Raw genomic sequence first — 19,628 nt, forward strand, 5'->3', positions numbered from 1 at the left:
AAAGAAAAATTCTGTGGATACACAACGCAAGTCCCCCGGTCACTGTCTGTGGACTAGCTACACAGTTTATACTTAATGACATCACAAAATTGAGACTTACTTCTCTAGTTTCTGGTTTTGAGACAGAGTAGCTCATATTCACAAATACTGTTTAAACTCTCCATGGAAATAACATATTATAACATATTATTCCTAATTTAAGGGTTCCCCTTTAACATTCATTTATCTAAATGAAAATGTCTTAGATTATTACTTTAATTTTTAACTTTCATATCACTATGTATCTACAAAGACACAAACAAAAAGTAGTTTCTAACAATTGCATCCCCGATGCTGTTTTCTGTCTTTTCAAATAAAACACTTAAAAGTAACCCCAGGCTGCCTGGTTTTCACATAGCTAGTAGCATTATGATATGCATCCCCATTTAGAGCACTGGTTATCCAGATTTTGGTAATCCTAAAGAGTTTTTATCTGGATCAGGATGATCCAATTGAATGTGTCTTTCAAAAACTGGCACATTTGTATTAAATCATGAGAATTCCAAATCTGGATAATTTTGATCCAGGTTAAATATTTTTGAACAATTTGGACCCTATTCATGTATGTTTCTTGCCCCAGTACAATCATATGGGCTCTGGTTTAAATAGACTGGAGTAATCCTTCAAAGGGACATTTTTTTAAAGGCAGGAAAATAGAAAAAAAAAAACTGGACCCCAAAGCAAAATTTACTCAATATAGAGATGTTTTGAAATATAAATGGTTTCAAATAAAAGGGTTTAGTCCTTCAATGTGCTGTGCAAACAGGTACAAATACACACACACACCACACACATAGAAACACACACTCACTGAATGGGAATGAATATCATGGGTCATTTTACTTTTCCTCCCTTCAGCCTTTCCTTTTCGTCTGCTCCCTCCTTCCATAATCTGTCTCTCTCCTCCTTCTTTTCCCCCTCTCCTGCTCTCTCAATCTCTCTCTCTTTCTCTCTGTGAAGGTCATGCAATTGATTTTCCTCTGTCTATTCATTTTTCAAGACTGGCTTTGAAACGTGGGAAGCAGACAAAAGCCACACCGGCCCCTCCCCTTCCCTCCATCCCTCTTCTCTCCTCCACCCTCCACCTTCCTTCCCTCTCCGCTGGCCCTCGCCCGTCCAAAAACCCTCGGACAAGAGGGAGAGTGGAGGAATGCAACCTCGCACTACCCCCTCTCTCCTCACACTCCTCTCCTTCCTCTCTTCTTTCTCTCTTTATTCCTTCTACATTTGTCCCTTCCCCTCCTCTCCGTCCTCCTCTCCCTTTCAGCTGGATCTCTGACCACATTCCACTAACGGAATTAAAGTCATGCATCACACTTAAAACCCTGCCAATGCATTGTGGGTAGACTTGTTCGAACTGATGTCCAAATTAGCATCGCATTTTCAGCCTTGGCCCCGCTGAGACTGTGTGACCTGCTTGTAAAAATCTCCAAACATTTAATAAATTACTCCAGATATCAGACCCTGAAACGGTGGAACAAATGTCAAGATAATTCAGACTATAATACCGACCACAGCTGACGCACGATTCATTGTGTGTTTCAAGTGCCTCACAATTTTCTATGACCTTCGTGTAGCCGCTGCAGGATTCTATATATTTACAGTCATGGTTCACATTTGTACAAGAAATGCTTCTCATTGTAGTGTATGCAGCATACCTCACATTTGTCTTTCTACCACACTTCCAGTTCATGCACAGGACAGCACGGCTACCTGCACAGCTACTTTTCTAAACAGGCACTTTCTATCAAGGCCAGAGAAATGCCTGGAACACCGAGGCAAAACAATTCACTACGTGCAGAGCTCAGTCAAGGCCACGGCTGTGGACTACAGTGTATGGATATCACTCAGACATTCAGAACGTGCAGTGCTGCATGGCTGATTAGATATCGATGGATCCCAATGGGTGCACCCATAATAATGTATATTTTCTGATAATGTGGCAATAGATTAGGGCTCATCATATTATACAATATGAGCTCTCCAAGTGGGATACTTTTGGTTTACAGTGATGTATTGGTATTAAATGGTGAGATGCTTATCGCTGGCAACCTCAAAGTACCAGCTGAAAAGAGTATGAAACAAATATTGACAACTGTCAAGCATCAAAAGAAGTACCAGAGACTCAATGAGATTCTTATGCTGTGGCTCAGGTAGGGATGGGCTGATATACAATCTGAAAATAGGGGTAAAAAAATTAGATTAACTTTGTTAATTCCCTTTATCGGGATAATTGTGAATATCTTGTCGAGCAGCACCCAATAGACTAAGCATTTTTTAATTATGTCTGTGTGTCCCCTTATTTTTTATCATTCTGTCTTCTCTCTATATTCAGATGTTTTTGCCAGCCGATGAATGCAGTGTGGGTAGAACTTGTCATGAGTTCTTTTTTTCCTCAGCAGCAGTTTGACGAGTTGATGAGACTGAGTTGCAGGGTGGATGATTAATCAGTTGATCCAGGTCCAAGTCTAAGAGTATATAAGTGTTTGTTTGTTTTTTTTTTAAAACACGGGCAAACCTGTTAAAAACAGGCTACAGACTGCTTTCCCATTGCGAGTAGAGCAGAGCTGTGTGCACAGCTCTACAGCGGATGAGCACGTGTGTGGTTTTTTTCTCGGTGTGTCATATTCAACATCACGGACAGGCCGGAAGACAGGTTAATAAACAGTAAAAAACAGCATGGATGGAGGCGTATGAAAACTACAATGGTTACTTCTTTTTATATAGCTCTTACTTATTTAGTCTATCTATTAAACTCGGTGCCAAGTAATTTGGATTGATGTTTGAGTGCTGCTTAGGAGAAGATGGACGTAATTAGTGGTGGCCCGTCATTGCATCTTAGCGGTAGAGGGGCTAAAATTGACGCGTTTAACCAGGTGTTGCGTGTCCATCAGTGCCAATCGGAGTCAGAGCCAAGGATAAATATGTGTAACTCCTGCAGAGTCATCTGATCCAGTGTGAATACTGATTTTTTACCATTCCCATAGTATTAAAAAGCCAGATTTTAGCAGGTCTTAGTGTTTTTTTGTGTAATAGAAAAGGGGCTCATGTGTCAGCCCTGTGACAGTCTGATGACCTGTCCAGGGTTTTACCACCTCTCGTCCAATGTAAGCTGCAATAGGCTTCAGCCTTCCCACAACCTTTAAGAGGATAATCAGTTACAGAAAATGAATGGATGGATGCTTCAGTTTCCAAGTCCTGGTATTGTCCATGCAAGCTCACTGTCACACTTGCATGCCTTACTTACACTACAGGAGGCAGATTTAAAAATGTTGGTCAAAATGAAAGTAGAAGAGGCCAAGATATTCTGACTGTTAGCTTCTAGTATTAACCAAAACTACTGGATCTTACATTTCCCATAACGCAGCCAGTAGCATTTCTGCAGTAGAAAAACTCTTACTGTCAAATACCATGTCCTTCAAGCTCCACACCCCCAGTTTTTTTTTTTTTTTTTTTTACATAGCCTTTCTTTTATTAAAAAAAAAAGATTTTGAGAAATGTATTATTTTGGTATTGGCAGCAAAAAAACAGCTACATTGGCACCTCTATTGATATTCAACCTAATCTATTATACTATTAAAACCATTATATATTATGAGGAATGTGTGGCAAATACAGTATTGTGCTAAAGCAAGCCCCACACAGTCACACACACAAACATGCTATAAACATATTTTCTGCTCACATTTTCTCAAATTAGACAAGAACAGGCGTGAACACATATACAGACAGACAGACAGACAGACAGACAGACAGACACACACACACACACACACACACACACACAAACACACACCTCTAATTGTACTGTAGCTGCATCGTTTCCCCTCAGTAATAGTAGCAATTAGACAGGCTGTATAATTACACTGTCCTTGTTATATAGTTAATTTCTGTAATTACAAATCGCACCAATAGTTTCCTCCCTCTTTGTGCTTCTGTCTCACACACACAAAAACTCACACACAACACATACATTTAAAGCCTATGGAAAGTCCTTGAATGCACATGTATGTTTACACATTTGTGAATGCACACGTGTTTGTGTCACATACACAGCACAAGTAATTACGGTCACTAAGAGGACTGCATAATTGTGCTGGTCCGAACTGAATTTTTGTGGCGTGGTGTGTCTCTGTGGGCGGGAGGAAGTGGGCAGATCGTACAACTTTGAAACAGAGATGAGAGATGGTTGAACGCATGGATTTCAGCAATTTGTGTCCATTGGCAACAAACATCAGTATATTTATGTCGGTCTATTGTGTGAAACCTGAGCCAAGGAATGATCTGTCACAGATATCATTTAACTTTGTATACTTTGCATACTGTACACAAAATCTGTGAAGTGTAAATAATTCACATATTATAAAATAGTTCCTACCAGGGCTGTAGCCGGTATTTTAAAAGCACTGATATCATGAGTCAAAGTCTCCCTGACCCCAAGACAAATTTGACCACACAATAAAAGGCCCTTATATTTTTTTCTTATGTGGACTTTTATTTGATTTACTGAAATTTAATTACTCAATATGAAGGCCTAAATACTGTTTCCAGCCCTCTCCATGTTACCAGAAATGAAAATCTGGTGGGGAAATTAAAGTTTAAATCCTTTATTGTGCTTAGATTAATCAAATTTAAGTATAATTAGTCTAAAATATACTGGAATCAGCTTATATAAAACAGAATGTTAACTTCCCCATGTTGCTAAAACCTCAGGTTCTCAGAGGAAGTAGAGAGAACACGAGATCAGAGTCCTCAATAGTGGCTACCACCCTCCTTTCTACTAACTTGATGTTCAGACCGGACGCAGATCTATTTTAGTGGTGGCCTGACTGCATGCAAAGTTAATGAAAAAATCAGACAAAAATTCTCCAGTGGTTGACTGAAGCAATACAATTTGCATACCACTATTTCTTTACAGTTTTTAGCTGTTTCCCTTTTGCTCACCTTTGCTGCAGTTGCTGTCTCCCTCCATCAGAGGGCTCCAGGGCGGGTCTCCCTGGCTGGCAAAGGTGCGCATGTGCAGGTAGCTGATGGTCAGCCGGATGACTGAGGCCTTGTCCAGCTGGCTGGTGATGGCCCCCGGCAGAGGCAGCATCTTGGCCAGCTCGAAGAACTCGAAATTCTCCTTCCCCCGGCGTGATCGAGCCGCATTGCGAGACTTCTCCTTACGCAGGTTCTGGAGACTGAGAGGCGGACAAGGGAAGGTATTGTAATGGAAGAAATAAATGACTGCATGGAGGAGACAAAAGAAGAGTCTGAACATCATAGACTGAACACAACATTTCATCCTGGTACAACTCCCTCACGACCAAACGCACAACAAAACTCTCCCGCATTACTAACCAGGCCAGCAAAATAATTGTCTCACCCCTAACTCCTCTGTCTAAACTGTGACCAGGAAAGTCACCCTGATCACAGAGGTCCCGTCTCACCCTCTCCACCTCTCCTCCCATTTACCAGGCAGACGGTATGAAGTTCCACTGGCCCAGAAAAACATCTAAGAGAAAAACTTTACGATCCCTCACCCCTAACAATCTAAAACACACACTGCAGTGTCAGTTGCAGTTTTAACAATCCCTTTTTTATGTTTTTTTATACCATGTGTTTTTAATGTGTTTAAAATGGGAATTGCTGAGCCTTGTCAAAGGAGAATTTCTGACTGTCTGGTAAGGTGTTGTATCACATAACAGCCATTCGCTGACCACCTGTTGATTGATTCATGCTCCGTATAAATGACCTGAGTATCAATCCAGAAAACTCATTTCATAAATACAGTACATATGATGGTAATGGCTCCTGCAATTCAAGTGAAACAATCTCCATTCTCTCTTGCAGATTGGTCTGGTAATTACAGACAAACTCCCTTCTTCTATCTGGCAGAGCATAGTCCTAATAATGCCATTTGCTCCACAATCCATATGTGAACACTCAGACACACACACAATCTCTCGCTGCCTATCTCTCACTTTCCCTCCCTTCCTCCCTCTGAACCCCTCACTCTCACCCTCTTTCTCTCTCATCTGGTCCCGGGCTAGTGAGCTGAAGCCGTGATTGAGGGATCAATAGGAGAGGGAGGGGCAGAGTGACAGAGGGGGGCCGGGGCTCAGGTAGCCTGTCTCTCTGATTGGGTATTGACTCTCCTCAATGGGGCCTGAGTGGTGGAATTATGTTGTCACAGCCACTTCACAATTTGTGTCGGTGCTGTGCTGTGTGTGTGTGTGTGTGTGTGTGTGTGTGTGTGTGTGTGTGTGTGAGTGAGAGAGAGAATGAGAACTAGAGGAGAACGGAGAGTCAGCCTCTCTCCCTCGTGTCTGTGTTGTTGATTCTCATCCTGAGAAAGACCACCAGTGGTGTGTGTTTGTGTGTGTGTGTGCATGCATGAGTGAGAAAAAGAACAGAACAAAGAAAAGGGCTGCACACAATGTGTGTACATATGTTTATATCTTAATCAGCTGACACAGCTGTTGTATTTTGCCCTGCTATTCGCTAATAAGTGAAAACAGTGAGTGTTTCTCTCTCTCTCTTTGTGTTTGTGTGTGTGTGTGTGTTGTGGACTCACGCTGCCAGCCCTCTGTAACATCTCATTATTATACTGCCTCGACCCCAGCCACCGAGAACAATCAATACACACACATTGATTCTGCTTAGTTTTTATATCCGGCTGTAAATGACTGCCCATTAATAATTCCGGCCAAATTTACTTAATCTCCCACTAAGGGGAGGGGATTCACCACTCTGACAGGATTGGCAGGTGGGCAACAATACAGGTTATATGTAGCACTGAGGAGATCAGACTTATGTCTCGTGGATTGTCTCCTATCTTTCATTGATAGGAAATTCTTCTTCGAGTTGTCAGTGTGTGCAAGGGTGTTAATGCATGGATTTCACCTTGCAGAGATTAATTCATGGGCATGCATGGAGGCTTATACAGTATCAGCCTGTGTGTGTGTGTGTGTGTGTGTGTGTGTCTGTGTGTGGTGTCTCACCAGGGAAGGGTGGGAGGCTTGGCCAGCAGTCCTTGTAGGAAATCCCACTCCACACTCACACACTTCCCCTCACTGACAAACGGCATGGTTGCCATCCTTCTCCCAATCACGTGCCGACGCCGCTGTTAACGAAGGCTCTGATTGGCTGAGAGTATGACAGACTCAGACCTAGAAAGACAGCAGAGAAAGAACAAAAGTAAAAAAAAAGAGGAAAAAGAGTCAGTGAATCATAAGAGGTTGGTTTATTCAACAATAAAAGTAACAAAAAAGCCATAAACGACTTTAACTTTTATAAGTGACAGCTCATATGGCATTTTTGGGATGTTGAATTGCACTTTTTTTTTTTCGGTAATTAGCAAATGTATTTCTATCACAACATATTGCATAATTTTCAATGAAATACATTTTAAGCTTGGAGAGAAGCCTTTTTTTCAATAAAGAAAATTATGGCATTTTATCTCCATTTTCAGTTTCCATTCAGCCCTTTTAATTTGATAGAATACAATTTGCATTCAAATGTTCGGATGAAAACCCTTCTTATTTCTTACTTAATCTATCAGAAACACAGAGAGAGGAAGGAAGGAAGAAAGAAGGCGGCGAGGTTGAGAGAGAGAGAGCAATTAGGTACTGTATGTACTTCCTCACATAAAGGTCAGAGAACTGTTCCCAAGGTAATAGACATAAGACAAAACACTGAGCCTCCTTTGAGATCACAATTAAGCTGAAAATCACAGATCTCCAAATGTCTCCCCTCATCCCTGAGAGAATATTCAAACTTGTCCGCGACTGGAGATTAAAGAACACATCTCCAAAGACAAAGCTGTCCACTGCCGACTCCTCCACATCTATCGCCGCCCTCTGCCAGCCTCCAACTCTCCCCTCCTGTAGCCGAAGTTGCCAATATTCCTCCATGTCCTCAAACAGAGCACTGCTCCTCACCCATCCCTCTCCCCTCCCTCCCCTCTGTGCTGTGTTGACATTTAAAGGGCTAGTGTGGCCCCGAGCACCACGGTGTCATGCCCTTGGGCCTGAGATGCCCTCTCTCTCTCTCTCTCTCTCTTACTGCCTCTCACTCTTTAACTCTCTCTCTCTTTGGCCCGGCTGGGTCAGCACAATCAAGTCAGTAGAGCTTTGCCGGGGCAGTAGAAAATGGATTATGTCTCGAGTTTGAGCATGGCTATGCTGACCTTGGCTAAGAGGGGTCAGTAGAAGCTGAGCAGGTTTGGCAGATATCATTTCACAAATCTGGGCTAAAACAGCCAACATTAAAATGTATGCATGAAAACTTCTTGGACCCATTTCAAAGGCGGCCGAGTCAATGAGGGATTAAACACAGAGAGAATAGCTGTTGAAAGGGGAGTTCGGGTCATTTGGTTACCTTTCGTACTTTTAAGCAGCCGTATTCGAGCAAAAATGTATGCCTCTATTGCTAAAATGGTCCTAGGTCAGTGAAAAAATGATTGGCCTCTATGGTAGCTGAAGAGAATATCTACATGCCGATATCTCCTTCAAACCATGCAATGTTTGATCAGAATTCCTTCATTATTGAGGCTTAAAAAGTGCGCTCAAAGCTCAGTGCACACTCAACTGAACGATGCCATCAGCAGCAACGTCACCAAGCAACCGGATGGAATCTTCTTAGTAGCTGCTGATTTTAATCAACTCAACCTTCAACTCCAAATATGTAGCACGATTGTGGATAAGTGTGATTTCGTTTTTTAAACTTTGTTAAACAAATGACCAATAAATCTACCTTCTACCTAACTAGACTAAGAGTCCACAGCATAGATCTTTCTCGTAAAAATAACCAAAAACCCGAAGCCAAGATGGCAACTATTGATTCCTATGGAGTAGCTCGCCTGGCACATATACTAAAAAAAAGAGCTTCCAGGTTTACTCCCGTGGAAAGCAGTCCACTGAATGTGCGCAGGAGTGTTTTTCCCGCTTTACATTGTGATGACGTCACACATCTTTAAATCACTTATCCTGACTTGAGGTACATTTTATAAACATAAAACCATCATGACTCAAAAGTTCGTAATAGAAAGATTTATAATAGACCTTCTTTGTGGTTTGAGGTGTCTTGTTAGCAGTTTTACAGACATCTTTTTTACAATGGGGAAAATGCTTTTTTAAAATTATTATTATGAAATAATAATTTGGTGGCATACCTTTAGTGGCTTTTTAGGATGACCTCTGGGTCACGAACCCCCTGTTGAAGACCCAGGCTTTGGAGCAAAGTGGTGGATTGACCAACATTGCCATCCATAAAGCAATCCTACCATAACTTGGGCAGGCATAGACATACACTTGTTAAACTGTAACAGATATTTTTTTTTGTCAAATTACACTTGATTACTTCACTGCTAATTAAAATATCTGGACCTCTGGACTGAACTGTTTGCCGATTGGACAGTTAAATGTCTGATTAGATATCAGTGGTTGCTGTAGCTCTTATATTGTATGCGATTCAGAGAATTTACTTTAAAATTGATTGCCACATAAGTAAATTTAAGTGAGACTTGATCAATCTGGTTAATATTCCAGTCCTTGATTTAACCTCTCCCCAGGGCCTTTACATTGACAGAATATTTTGTCCGAGGCTTATGTTTAAGGCTAAGGCTTCATTCAACTATAGGAAACCTATATTTTTTTCCCTCTCAAGTTTCCAGCCTGCAACTCTGACAGTCCCCTTTTGAGAGAGTCTGGTGAAGAGAAGACAGGGTCGAGGAGAGGGCAGCGCACCTCTGTCTAACAACTTCACCTTTGTCACCTTCTCTATCTCACCTGGATAAATGCGCTACATGCCAAATTAGGGCTGCGTACAGTAGGACGGAAAGATCAAAAGGAGACACAGGAAGGAAACAATTTACTCCCAAATTGTCACTGCCTCACAAACACACACACACACACAACCTTTTTCCATCCCATACCTGAATGTTTATCTCTTAATTGACCCTATCTGTGCTTATCTAATCTCTCCCTCCATCTTTCTGTCTCGAACAATCTCTCCATCACTCTCTGCATCTCCCTCTATCTGGGCAGACACAGGGGCGTAATGGACAGGGGCCTCCACAGTAATTATTCAATCAGCCTCATAACCTTGTCGCAGGTTGGGCGGCCCATTAATGCACTCACCCAAATGGACCCCGCCACTTTGACTGCTAATGCTCCGGCTAGCTAGCAGCACAACAGGCTGAATGTCAGAAGTGTCATCTAGAGCGTGTGCGAAACAATCCGCTCAATAGAGCTGAGTCGACTTATTCTGTAATGTCACAGTGGGAAATATATAGAAAAGGAAAGTGTGACTTCTGAGTGCACTGAGTGTAAAAATATACTGCGCCCACAGCTGTAGAGATCAACCTGTATCAAGTGTGACCGCAGGTGTTCGCGATGTGTTGCTGCAGTGCTACATATTCATAAGTGTGGTGTACACGTGTGTGTGTGCATATGTGAGTGTGTGTTGGAGACCCCTACCCTATAGAGCCGTGCTCTCTTGGCACGGCCTCAACAGCAACAGAGCGGAGGGCACTGCGGCGAGCGCTCACAGCCGCTGTTTGCCGTGCGTTTTTCTCTGGCTGCTCGCTTGGCTCCCGCTCTGTTTATTTTCAGCAGGGACGTTTAATTAGGGCCTCCAGCTGTCAGAGGTTCGTTAGCGTGCCCCTCCTCTCCCCGAGCCGCACCTCCCCATAGGGAGTGAGGGGCATCAGGCAAATGAACACATTTAAGTCAAACAGCACGCAGACAGACAATAGCCCCACTGCCATGCCACCAGCTCCCCTAGGTAGAGACATGGTTGTTTTATGCCTCATCTCCCCAACCCCTGGGGCCCAATACAGAGGCTGGCCAAGACTGTGAATGTGGAGGCAGAGGAGCTCTCATAGCCCACTGGAGACGACATGCACACTGCGATCATGCAAGGTGAAGAGCGGGATCAAGCCTCTGCTATGTACAACAGGAGGAAGAGGAGAATAGTTCCAATTCTGACATTTTTTTATTTATTTATTTTTTGCCTAATTTACCTTTACAAAAACTGCGATCATCTGCTGCTCCAGGTTCCAAGTAACAGATGAAAGAATATTGGGGATGCAGCCTTTGTCAATTACGCCCCAAAGTTATGGAACACACTCGATATCAGAGAAGCCAGTTCACTAAATATTTTTAAAATAAAGCTAAAGACACATCGGTTCACTCTAGTCTCTAACTAGTTCTGAAACTCTTCTTTTTTGCACGTCAGACTGCTGCAACTCTTTTAAAATGTTGCATCTGAAGTGGTTCTATGATTTGTGGTTTTATCTAATGACTGATCCAATTCATTTTTTAAAAACTGTTTTTAAATGTCCTTTTATGCTAAATTTCCTTGCTGGACTGTTTGATGTTCATTCTGTCTGTTTTCATGTGAAGCACTCTGTGCTTGTAATGCTCTTATTGTAAAGCACTGTGCTGCATGTCTTATTAATGGTGCTATATAAATAAAGTTTACTATTATTATTATTGAGAAAGATCTTGATTTTAGGAAATTGTTCACACATCTTTTTGCCTTCAGTTAACAAAGTGATAAAACACAGAAAATAAGCATGTTTTCTTAGTTATGTTTCACTTAATTTGCAACATGTGAGCTACAATTTTAGACAATTTTGACACGTTTCCCTACTAAACAAACTCCATATTTTCAATCCAGTCGTGATCAGGCAAGAGCCTTGAAGGGCTTATTCATTTTCAATTTGCGAGCGACAACCATTTGTGAAACATGATGCTGTCACAATTTGCGACGTGCCTTTAAGCGTTGCTCCCAAATCAAACTGGAAAATGGCAAAACGGGACCCTCATTAAGCAGCACCCCGTCTAACTGTCCTCATGTTTCCTGTCATCTCTCAATTGTCCACTATTGAATAAAGGCCAAAAAAATGTTGTTTTTTTTCCAGCGTTGACTCAAAAACACTTTTCTGTTAACAGTTTTTACAGCTCTCTTCTCTTTTTCAACCCCCACCCGTCTCTACTTATCTCTATCTAAAGGTAAAAGTGGAGAACACATACAACAGCAATATAAGATATTCCTGTGAATAATATTTTATCAAACGGACAACGTTCAATATCATGGAAGATGTAGAAAACATGGTTGAAAATAACATGAACAGAATATTTGATGTAGCTAGTTTTCTATCTGGCCTTTCATGTTGTCGAGTAGTTGTAAATGAGTGTCTGGAGCGTCCGCGGTTTGGAAGTTTGGTATTCTGGTTGGAGGGCTGAAAACTACTTATCATGCATTACGGCCCTGGTTGGACCTCAGGATTTGGAAGTCAAAAGACTTTTTAATGTACAATTTTTCAGCCGCTGATCAATCGACAGCTGCTGGACATGAAAACCCCCCCCCCCCCCCCGTCTCTCTATCAGTATTCCATATTCTGACTCGCTCGGCATTCTGCTTCCGTATCGGAGCACCGGCTGCGGTTGACCTTGACGACTCTGGATCATTCCCAACCCAAGGTTCTCTCCAACTCTCAAGGGCCTTGGCGTCCCCCCCCACTCCCCCCCCCCCCCCCCCCCCCCCCCTCTCTAATCATTTATTTATTGCTGATCTCTTTATTCTGTATTCTTCCAGTTTAGGGACGGTCCACTCTATGACTGTTCGCTCACACAAGCTGTTATCATCATTCCTTTACACCCTTTTCCCGTGCCTGGGTCATTAATTATCTAATGGAATCAATACAGCGTTAGATTGGACCAGAGTGACCCCGCCCGCCCCCAGGTATCTCCGCGGTGATGAGGAGGAAGAGGAGGGTTCGGGAAAAGGGTGTAAAGGAATGATGATAACAGCTCGTGTGAGCGAACAGTCATAGAGTGGACCGTCCCTAAACTGGAAGAATACAGAATAAAGAGATCAGCAATAAATAAATGATTAGAGAGGGGGAGACGGGTGGATGGAGGGCGGATGGGGGAGGGAGAGAGCATAAGTTGAGGCAGAGGGAGCCAAATCAGATGGTAAGAGAGAGAGAGAGAAATGATGGACGGATGAGGACATAGATGAAAAAAAGGAGAGAGAAAGAGATTTGCTAATGTTCACCCTTGGTAATCAATATCTTTCTCCTCCTCCTCTTTTATTACAGAGGGCTTTGGTGAGCGCTGCTTTGATGTCCACTCCTCACGGGCGTGGAGCTACGCAGAATCCAATCCATGCCTGTCATAATTACCATCTACCTCGGCCTGAGTATACACAAAAGAAATGCTCCACTTCACCTGTGCTGTATTAAATTTGAAACTGAAAGTATTGGCTCACAGAATCCCATATTTACAGTGTTTACCAGAAAAACTACCTATTCTCTGAAGATTGCTCTCCAGTGATTTTTCTCAAATAAACTGGATGTCATTCCTCACGCAATATTTAAAGCGATGAAAAAGATTTAAGCTGCATAACAAGTATAATAACTTGAAGAAGGAGGCAGGCTTTATCTGGCAGTTTTAGCAACAAGCAAGTCACTTTTGCAGAACATAAAGGAGGAACATGGTCTTATTTGTCAGCTTTGGAGTGACTGGATCTACAAAATAATTCAAATATAATAGACAACAATAGTAATTTATTTGCATCATAAGAATAATCAATCTTAAATGATTTAACCCCGTATCAGAAGTAGCACTGCACATTAGTCAATCCTTTGAAACCTGGAGCAGCATCACTTTCGTTGTGCTGCTTTTACACCTTTAACAAGTATTTAAACCTTTGAAACTTTGGTGGTGAAAATTGGTGCAATTTCTTTAAAAACATGGAAAATGCCACTGAGTAACTTGGTAGCACATTTTTTGCAAGCTTAAAGAAATTGGTAGATTTAGACAATCATTTTTTAAAAAAGCTGGGGAAAAATGTCTAGGTGACAGAAAAAATCTAGGAAAAACTACATTTCTAAATATTATAATTATTTTGAAATTATTGTACATAGTTATTGTAGTTTTTTAGCACTTTTCCAAGTGATTTACTTTTTTGTTTGTTTATTTGTTTGTTAGTTTTTAAATTCTTTGGTTATGTCCTTGTACTTTTTACAAATTTCTTGCTAGTTTTTGGGTCATTTCTTATTTCATTGCTCATTGCCTTCCTGCCATAATTTGCAGAAATCAAGCCAACTTGCGTGGGTTTCAAAGGGTTAACAACTATACAGAGATGCAGTACGAGTTATAGCATAATAGGGGCAAAAATTAAACCCTAACCCTAACAATATGAAGAGCTGAGCATTAAACATGGTTCCTGAGGCCACCTAAAATGTCTAAATACAAAATAAAGAACAACATACTAAAAGTATGTAACTCTGAGAATCAAATAAACAATAAAAAGAAATGCACAAAGGATAAAGGTTCAGTCCATCATCGACTCTCCTGCTTGAAAGGAAACATTCTGGGTCAAAATAACAGCTGTAATCTATTCTGGGGTTAAATACCCTGACCCTGATGTGAGGCTGGGCTAAAGGTGACTAAAGCGGGACTTACGGGAAAGTCAACGATAAAAGCTTCTTGTTTTGTGCACTTTCATAAAAGGAGTGCTGATGCGGTCACATGTAAAAGAGAATACTGATAATATACAGTTTATAAGTTTCTTGTGAACAAACAGAGAGAGGTTGAAAGACGGCAGAAACTTCTCCCTCTGACTGTGGAAGAGTCAGCTAAGTGGATGCAGGTCTCTATAAGGCAGAGGATGGTAAATCCACTCCTGCAGGCAGAGACCACATCAGCACTGACCTCCAAATAACCACAGGCCAAAGCACAGCACACAGGGTCATTCACTCTCTCCAACACACTCACACACACACACACACACCAACATTTGCACTGAATAGTTGGACTTGAAAGCACGCTCTCATTCTGCATACCAGCACGGAGATGTCCACATGCTAATACAGACATCAATTAGCATGGTGCAAATGTCAGAGCTCAGAGCAGAGTCAAACTCTTGATAAGAGTTGCACAAGTTGTGTAGGTGTCTTGTAGCACACTGGGGAAACCAGGATACCCGCTGGCCTCACGCTGTATTCCCACACACTGCTCAGAGCTGGACGCTTTGTTTGAATATTTACAGATAATTTATGAAACTTGTGCTTTATTGCACGGCAAGAAGACATGAAAGCGGGATTGCGAGGAGTATTTGCACCTGATCTGTCATTCCATTTAGACGGAAAGTGACTGTGGATTCCTATACATCGCGTGCACGCCACTGAGACTGCGTATGTGTGTGTGTGTGTGTGAGCGTGTGCGCAGCCTGGTGGATGCCTTTAGGCCGGCGTGTGAATGACAGCGGGGGTTATGTAAGGAGCCACAGCGGGGCCGGAGTGGACAGTCCGACCGGAGATCAGGTCAGCAGAGTGTGACACTAAACACATCTCCCTGACACTGCGCTGACACCCTCTGTCACAGACCCACACACTGTCTGTCAACGCTCTTCACGCACACACACACATGCACGCACGGTGGGAGCAAGACGTGTGTGAGCGGCTGTCTGTCAACACGCTAGACACTGACCACCTTAGTGTGTGTGTGTGTGTAAGAGAGCAACAGAGAGAGACAAAAATATCAAGAGAGGAAGAGAAAGAGGAAGGGAGGGAGAGGTGAGGCATCTGTCTACCTGAGAACTTGTCAATGAGTCATGCAAAGTGACTGTCTGCCAACAAAGATACATTTATACAATACTGATATTAATTTATATGCTCCTGTGATCAACATTCACACAAAATCAATGCAGAAAATATTACTAACTGGCAAAGAAAACCAGATGTTCATCTAACTGCATAGAAACAAGTCAACGCTCATCTTTCAAGGTGAAGCAAAATAAAAGCGTCTACTCGCTCACAGAAAAACAGCTCCAACAACCTTTATTAACTTCAAATTAATTTTAACCGCGTTTCATCTGCCGTCCTCAAACGGGACACTTTGCTGCCGACACTCTCACTCTCACAAAGTAATCCAAATCAGGCTCTGTCACAAAGTCGCCTGTTGGCATGAACCGAAGCTCCTTAAACCCAAAAGCCAAAGAAGGAACCCGCGTCTGGGTTGAATAAAAAGGCCTAAACTCGGGTCACGACCAAAGCGTCCTGCACATGCAAGAACTGGAACGGATGGAGAGGCTTAGTTGCTCAGCGTGCCGGGGTATAAACTGTACCACGGACATGTGATGACACGGTCTGACCCTGTTTCGTGTCAGCATTGCTTACTTTGCTTCTCTTTATTGAAGCAATGTCGAAAGTTGAGTAGAAATGTAGAAAAGCTGGAAAAAGAATTTGAAAAAAAAACAACTTTTGCTTGCTTGTTTTTTAGTAAGTTACTAAAAACTGAAGGATTACATAAAAGTACGGACAGTTACTCCTTTCCCGAACAGAAACACTCTGACACCTGAAAGAGTGACTCTGTGCTGCAGGTAGTCATTTGGTTTGAATTTATCTAAAACACCTGCTATCTCAGCAGGTGTGTGTGCAAATGATGCTGCTGGCCGTGCACGAAACACAGCAGAATTTATAGCACAGATTTTAGAGAAACATTCAGCTGGTTTGAATCAGAAGTATCTACATATGGACAGACGCAGATGTTCGCTTGCAAATATGGAATCTTGCAGGAAGTCATACAAATACCTTAACATTTGCACACACCCAAACACACACTTTTCTCCTTTGTGAAAACAACTATTCTGGCTTTTAGTTCATGCGACTATCCTCCACCCACAATAACTGCAAATTATGAAAAAGAAAAAAACACCTGGAAAACTCAAAATCACTATGTGATGGTTTGATGTTGTTATTTACTTTACAGCGGCAGAAAACACTGTGCGTTTGTCACAGTCATTCTGCCAATTTGGACCACCTGCTGCAAACACCCTGAAGGCACCGAATGTTACTAAGCCAGTAAACTGTGACCAATTCTGCCTCTGCAGGTGGAGACGGACATGCAGACTCCCACTCTCCGCCTCTGGTATCTCAAAAGTCCAACACATGCAAACACACACACATACACATGCATGCAAAGCTATAAGAAAGTGTCGGGCCGGTATTACTGCAGTCAGTGAGCACAACACATAAATTTAGATAATTATCTGCAAAGCAAAGGGTTGCAGTGAAAATGTTTCATCAAGAACTTTGTTTAAAAGCAGTAATGGTACTTTCAAGAAGGAGCAAACATTTGGTCTAATTATCTGATCAAATGAAGAATCAATATTGATTTACAATATATCATAATATATACTTTTATGCTAAAATCGGTACATTTATCTTTGTATTTTCTGTACTCAAATGAACAGTAAAAAAGAGGCACTATTAAGTAAAGTAAACAAATCTCTTATTCCTTTATTCTCAGTTTAAAAATTATTTAAGAAAAAAAATTACTTCTAATTCCTGACATGCCAATTTTATCAAATTAATGTCATAATTGTGTATTACGTCTGTTCAGTCCTTAATAAGACTCAGCAAAAAGTTAACGCCGCTGCATACATGCTGACATTTTATCTCAGGGAAAAAGAAAAACATGTCAGATGTAAATTTAACAAGTTACCAAAAAAAGCACAAATTCACTTTTATCGGGATTTTTTTTCTTAAGACGTAACAATCACATCATTTTAAACTAACAGCAAAATTAAGGATAAAAGGTGATAACTTTATAGCTTTGCATGCATGCATGTGTGTGTGTCCAGCACGTGTGTGAGAAAATCAAGCAAGAGAGCGAGAGCTTGTGCGTACATTCATGCGTGCGTGTGTGTGTGTTGACCATAAGTTGTTAGATCCATTATCTACTCACCTGACGGGCATTTCCAGCGTTCAGTCTGCCGCTGTTGATCTGATCCACTTTGTCTCCTTCTTCCTCTTCTTCTTCTTCTTCTCCTCCTCCTCCTCCTCCTCCTCTCCGAAGCCCCTGCTCTGCCCTGGCGGTGCCCCCCCACCACACCACCTCCACAGCACCTTGGGCTTAAACACAGCAAACAAACACTGTGTGTGTGAGCCGAGGGGGCTGGGACGGGGGCAGCGTCAATCCCCTCACTTTCACAAAAGCCGTGGCCGTGCAGCCGGACACATCGTGGACTCCCGTTGCATGTGTGTGTGTGTGTAAGAGAGAGGGAGAGAAAGACAGGGAGAGAAAGAGTGTGTGTGTGTGTGTATGTGTGTGCGTTTCTGTGTGTGAGTGGAGCTAGCTGATGTAGCTCTCCTTGGCTCTCAGACTCACTTCACCAACACTCTGCTCCGCTGCTTCTTGGAGATGGACTCGGATTAGGACACAGCCAGTGTGAGAATCTCTTTCTCGCTCTCTCTCCCTCACTACGTCTCTCTCTCTCTGCCTCTCTCCAGTCGGCATGCTCCCTCCCACCCTTCCTCTCTCCCGCTCACTCATTCACTCTCCTCGCTGAGCTTCTTTCTTTTCATTTCCTCTTGGGAAAGCCGTGCACACCAGTTGTCTCTGCCTTCAGCTGCTCCCTCTCTCCCTCTCTCTCTCCTCTCTCTCTCTCTCTCTCTCTCTCTCTCAGTCACTAGTAAATATAAAAGGCATGCTTGTACAGCCCCTCGCCTCAGTCTCTCTCTGGCTCTCGCTCCCTAACTCGCTGTGTCTCATGCTTTCGTTTACCCCCACCTCCTTGTGTCCCCCTCACTTTCTTTCTCACTGTCAAAGCTGCCTTTCAAATGCTGATTAGCAGCCAGAGTAAAAGTGAGGGGGGGGGGGGGGGCACTGAAACAAGTGGGAGATTCCATCACATCCACATGTTTTGTAAACTGTGACTGCTGTCCAGTAAAACACACAGAAACTTGTTTCTGTCAATCACGTTGATTTACATTAATTCCTGGAGACTTCCTCTGACTAACCAAAAAAAAAAAAGTTTCAATCATTAAGTTTAATGTTTTACCCTGTGGGTAACATTTTTGTCCCAACAGGGGACTGCTCAAAGTTTTGACTGCCCCAAATGTCTAAGATGCATTAATCTGCAGTAGCGTCTAATAATCTGTTATCCTCCAAACAAACGTCCATTGCACCTAAAAAAAAAAAACAAAAAAAAACAAACACTAATGGTTTGTAAAAGAATATGTTTTGGCTTAATATGCCACATTTGGTGACACAAAAGTTGCTGGAAAAGCGGGTACAGTTCGGTGAGTTTGGTGGCTCAGAGGCTGCTGGAAAACTGAAACTAACTGCAGGGAGTGTGTACTGTTAAGGAAACGGGGTTTAGGAGCAATGGGCGTTTTTTTTGGGGGGGGGGTAAGCTGTAAGAAAAATGGGCTTTCAGTCTAATTGGACATTTTTCTGACTAATGGGGCTTTGCAATTTGGGTCCATCAGAAAAATGTTAAGTACTGTCAGGCAAACTCTCCGGACTAAATTTAAAACTCAACATCTTTCTTTGTCTTCCAAAACAACCCGTATCTGATGCCCTGTTGGAAGTCTGATATCATTCAGTCAGTCAGCCTGACAAAAGTGTTACAGACCTAATTCATATCAACCGGTTTGTGATCTGTTCAAGGTTCAATTTATTCACCCAATCCAAGTCAACCAACACTAACTCTGCGACCAATATCAAGCTTTAGTTAGATGTAGTCACAGCAGCTACTCGGTTAAGAAAGGTCACAAGAAGATTAAAAGAAAAAAACAAATTTGT

The 19,628-nt window shown here is 42.2% G+C and overlaps 1 protein-coding gene across 1 annotated transcript in view; it reads right to left on the reverse strand.

Moving 5' to 3' along the window:
• npas1 (neuronal PAS domain protein 1) overlaps positions 1 to 17,857 on the reverse strand; it is a 42,486-nt gene extending 24,629 nt beyond the window's left edge. Inside the window, exons 1-3 of the mRNA XM_042486740.1 lie at positions 17,787 to 17,857; positions 7,026 to 7,193; positions 4,984 to 5,222 (exon numbers count right to left, since the gene is read on the reverse strand). Coding sequence (XP_042342674.1) covers positions 4,984 to 5,222; positions 7,026 to 7,120 — 334 coding nt within the window. The 5' untranslated portion in view covers positions 7,121 to 7,193; positions 17,787 to 17,857. The remainder of the gene's footprint in view (positions 1 to 4,983; positions 5,223 to 7,025; positions 7,194 to 17,786) is intronic.
• Positions 17,858 to 19,628: the final 1,771 nt, after the last annotated feature.

The sequence above is a fragment of the Plectropomus leopardus genome, chromosome 5 (genome assembly GCF_008729295.1).
Source record: "Plectropomus leopardus isolate mb chromosome 5, YSFRI_Pleo_2.0, whole genome shotgun sequence".
Classification (NCBI taxonomy): domain Eukaryota; kingdom Metazoa; phylum Chordata; class Actinopteri; order Perciformes; family Serranidae; genus Plectropomus; species Plectropomus leopardus.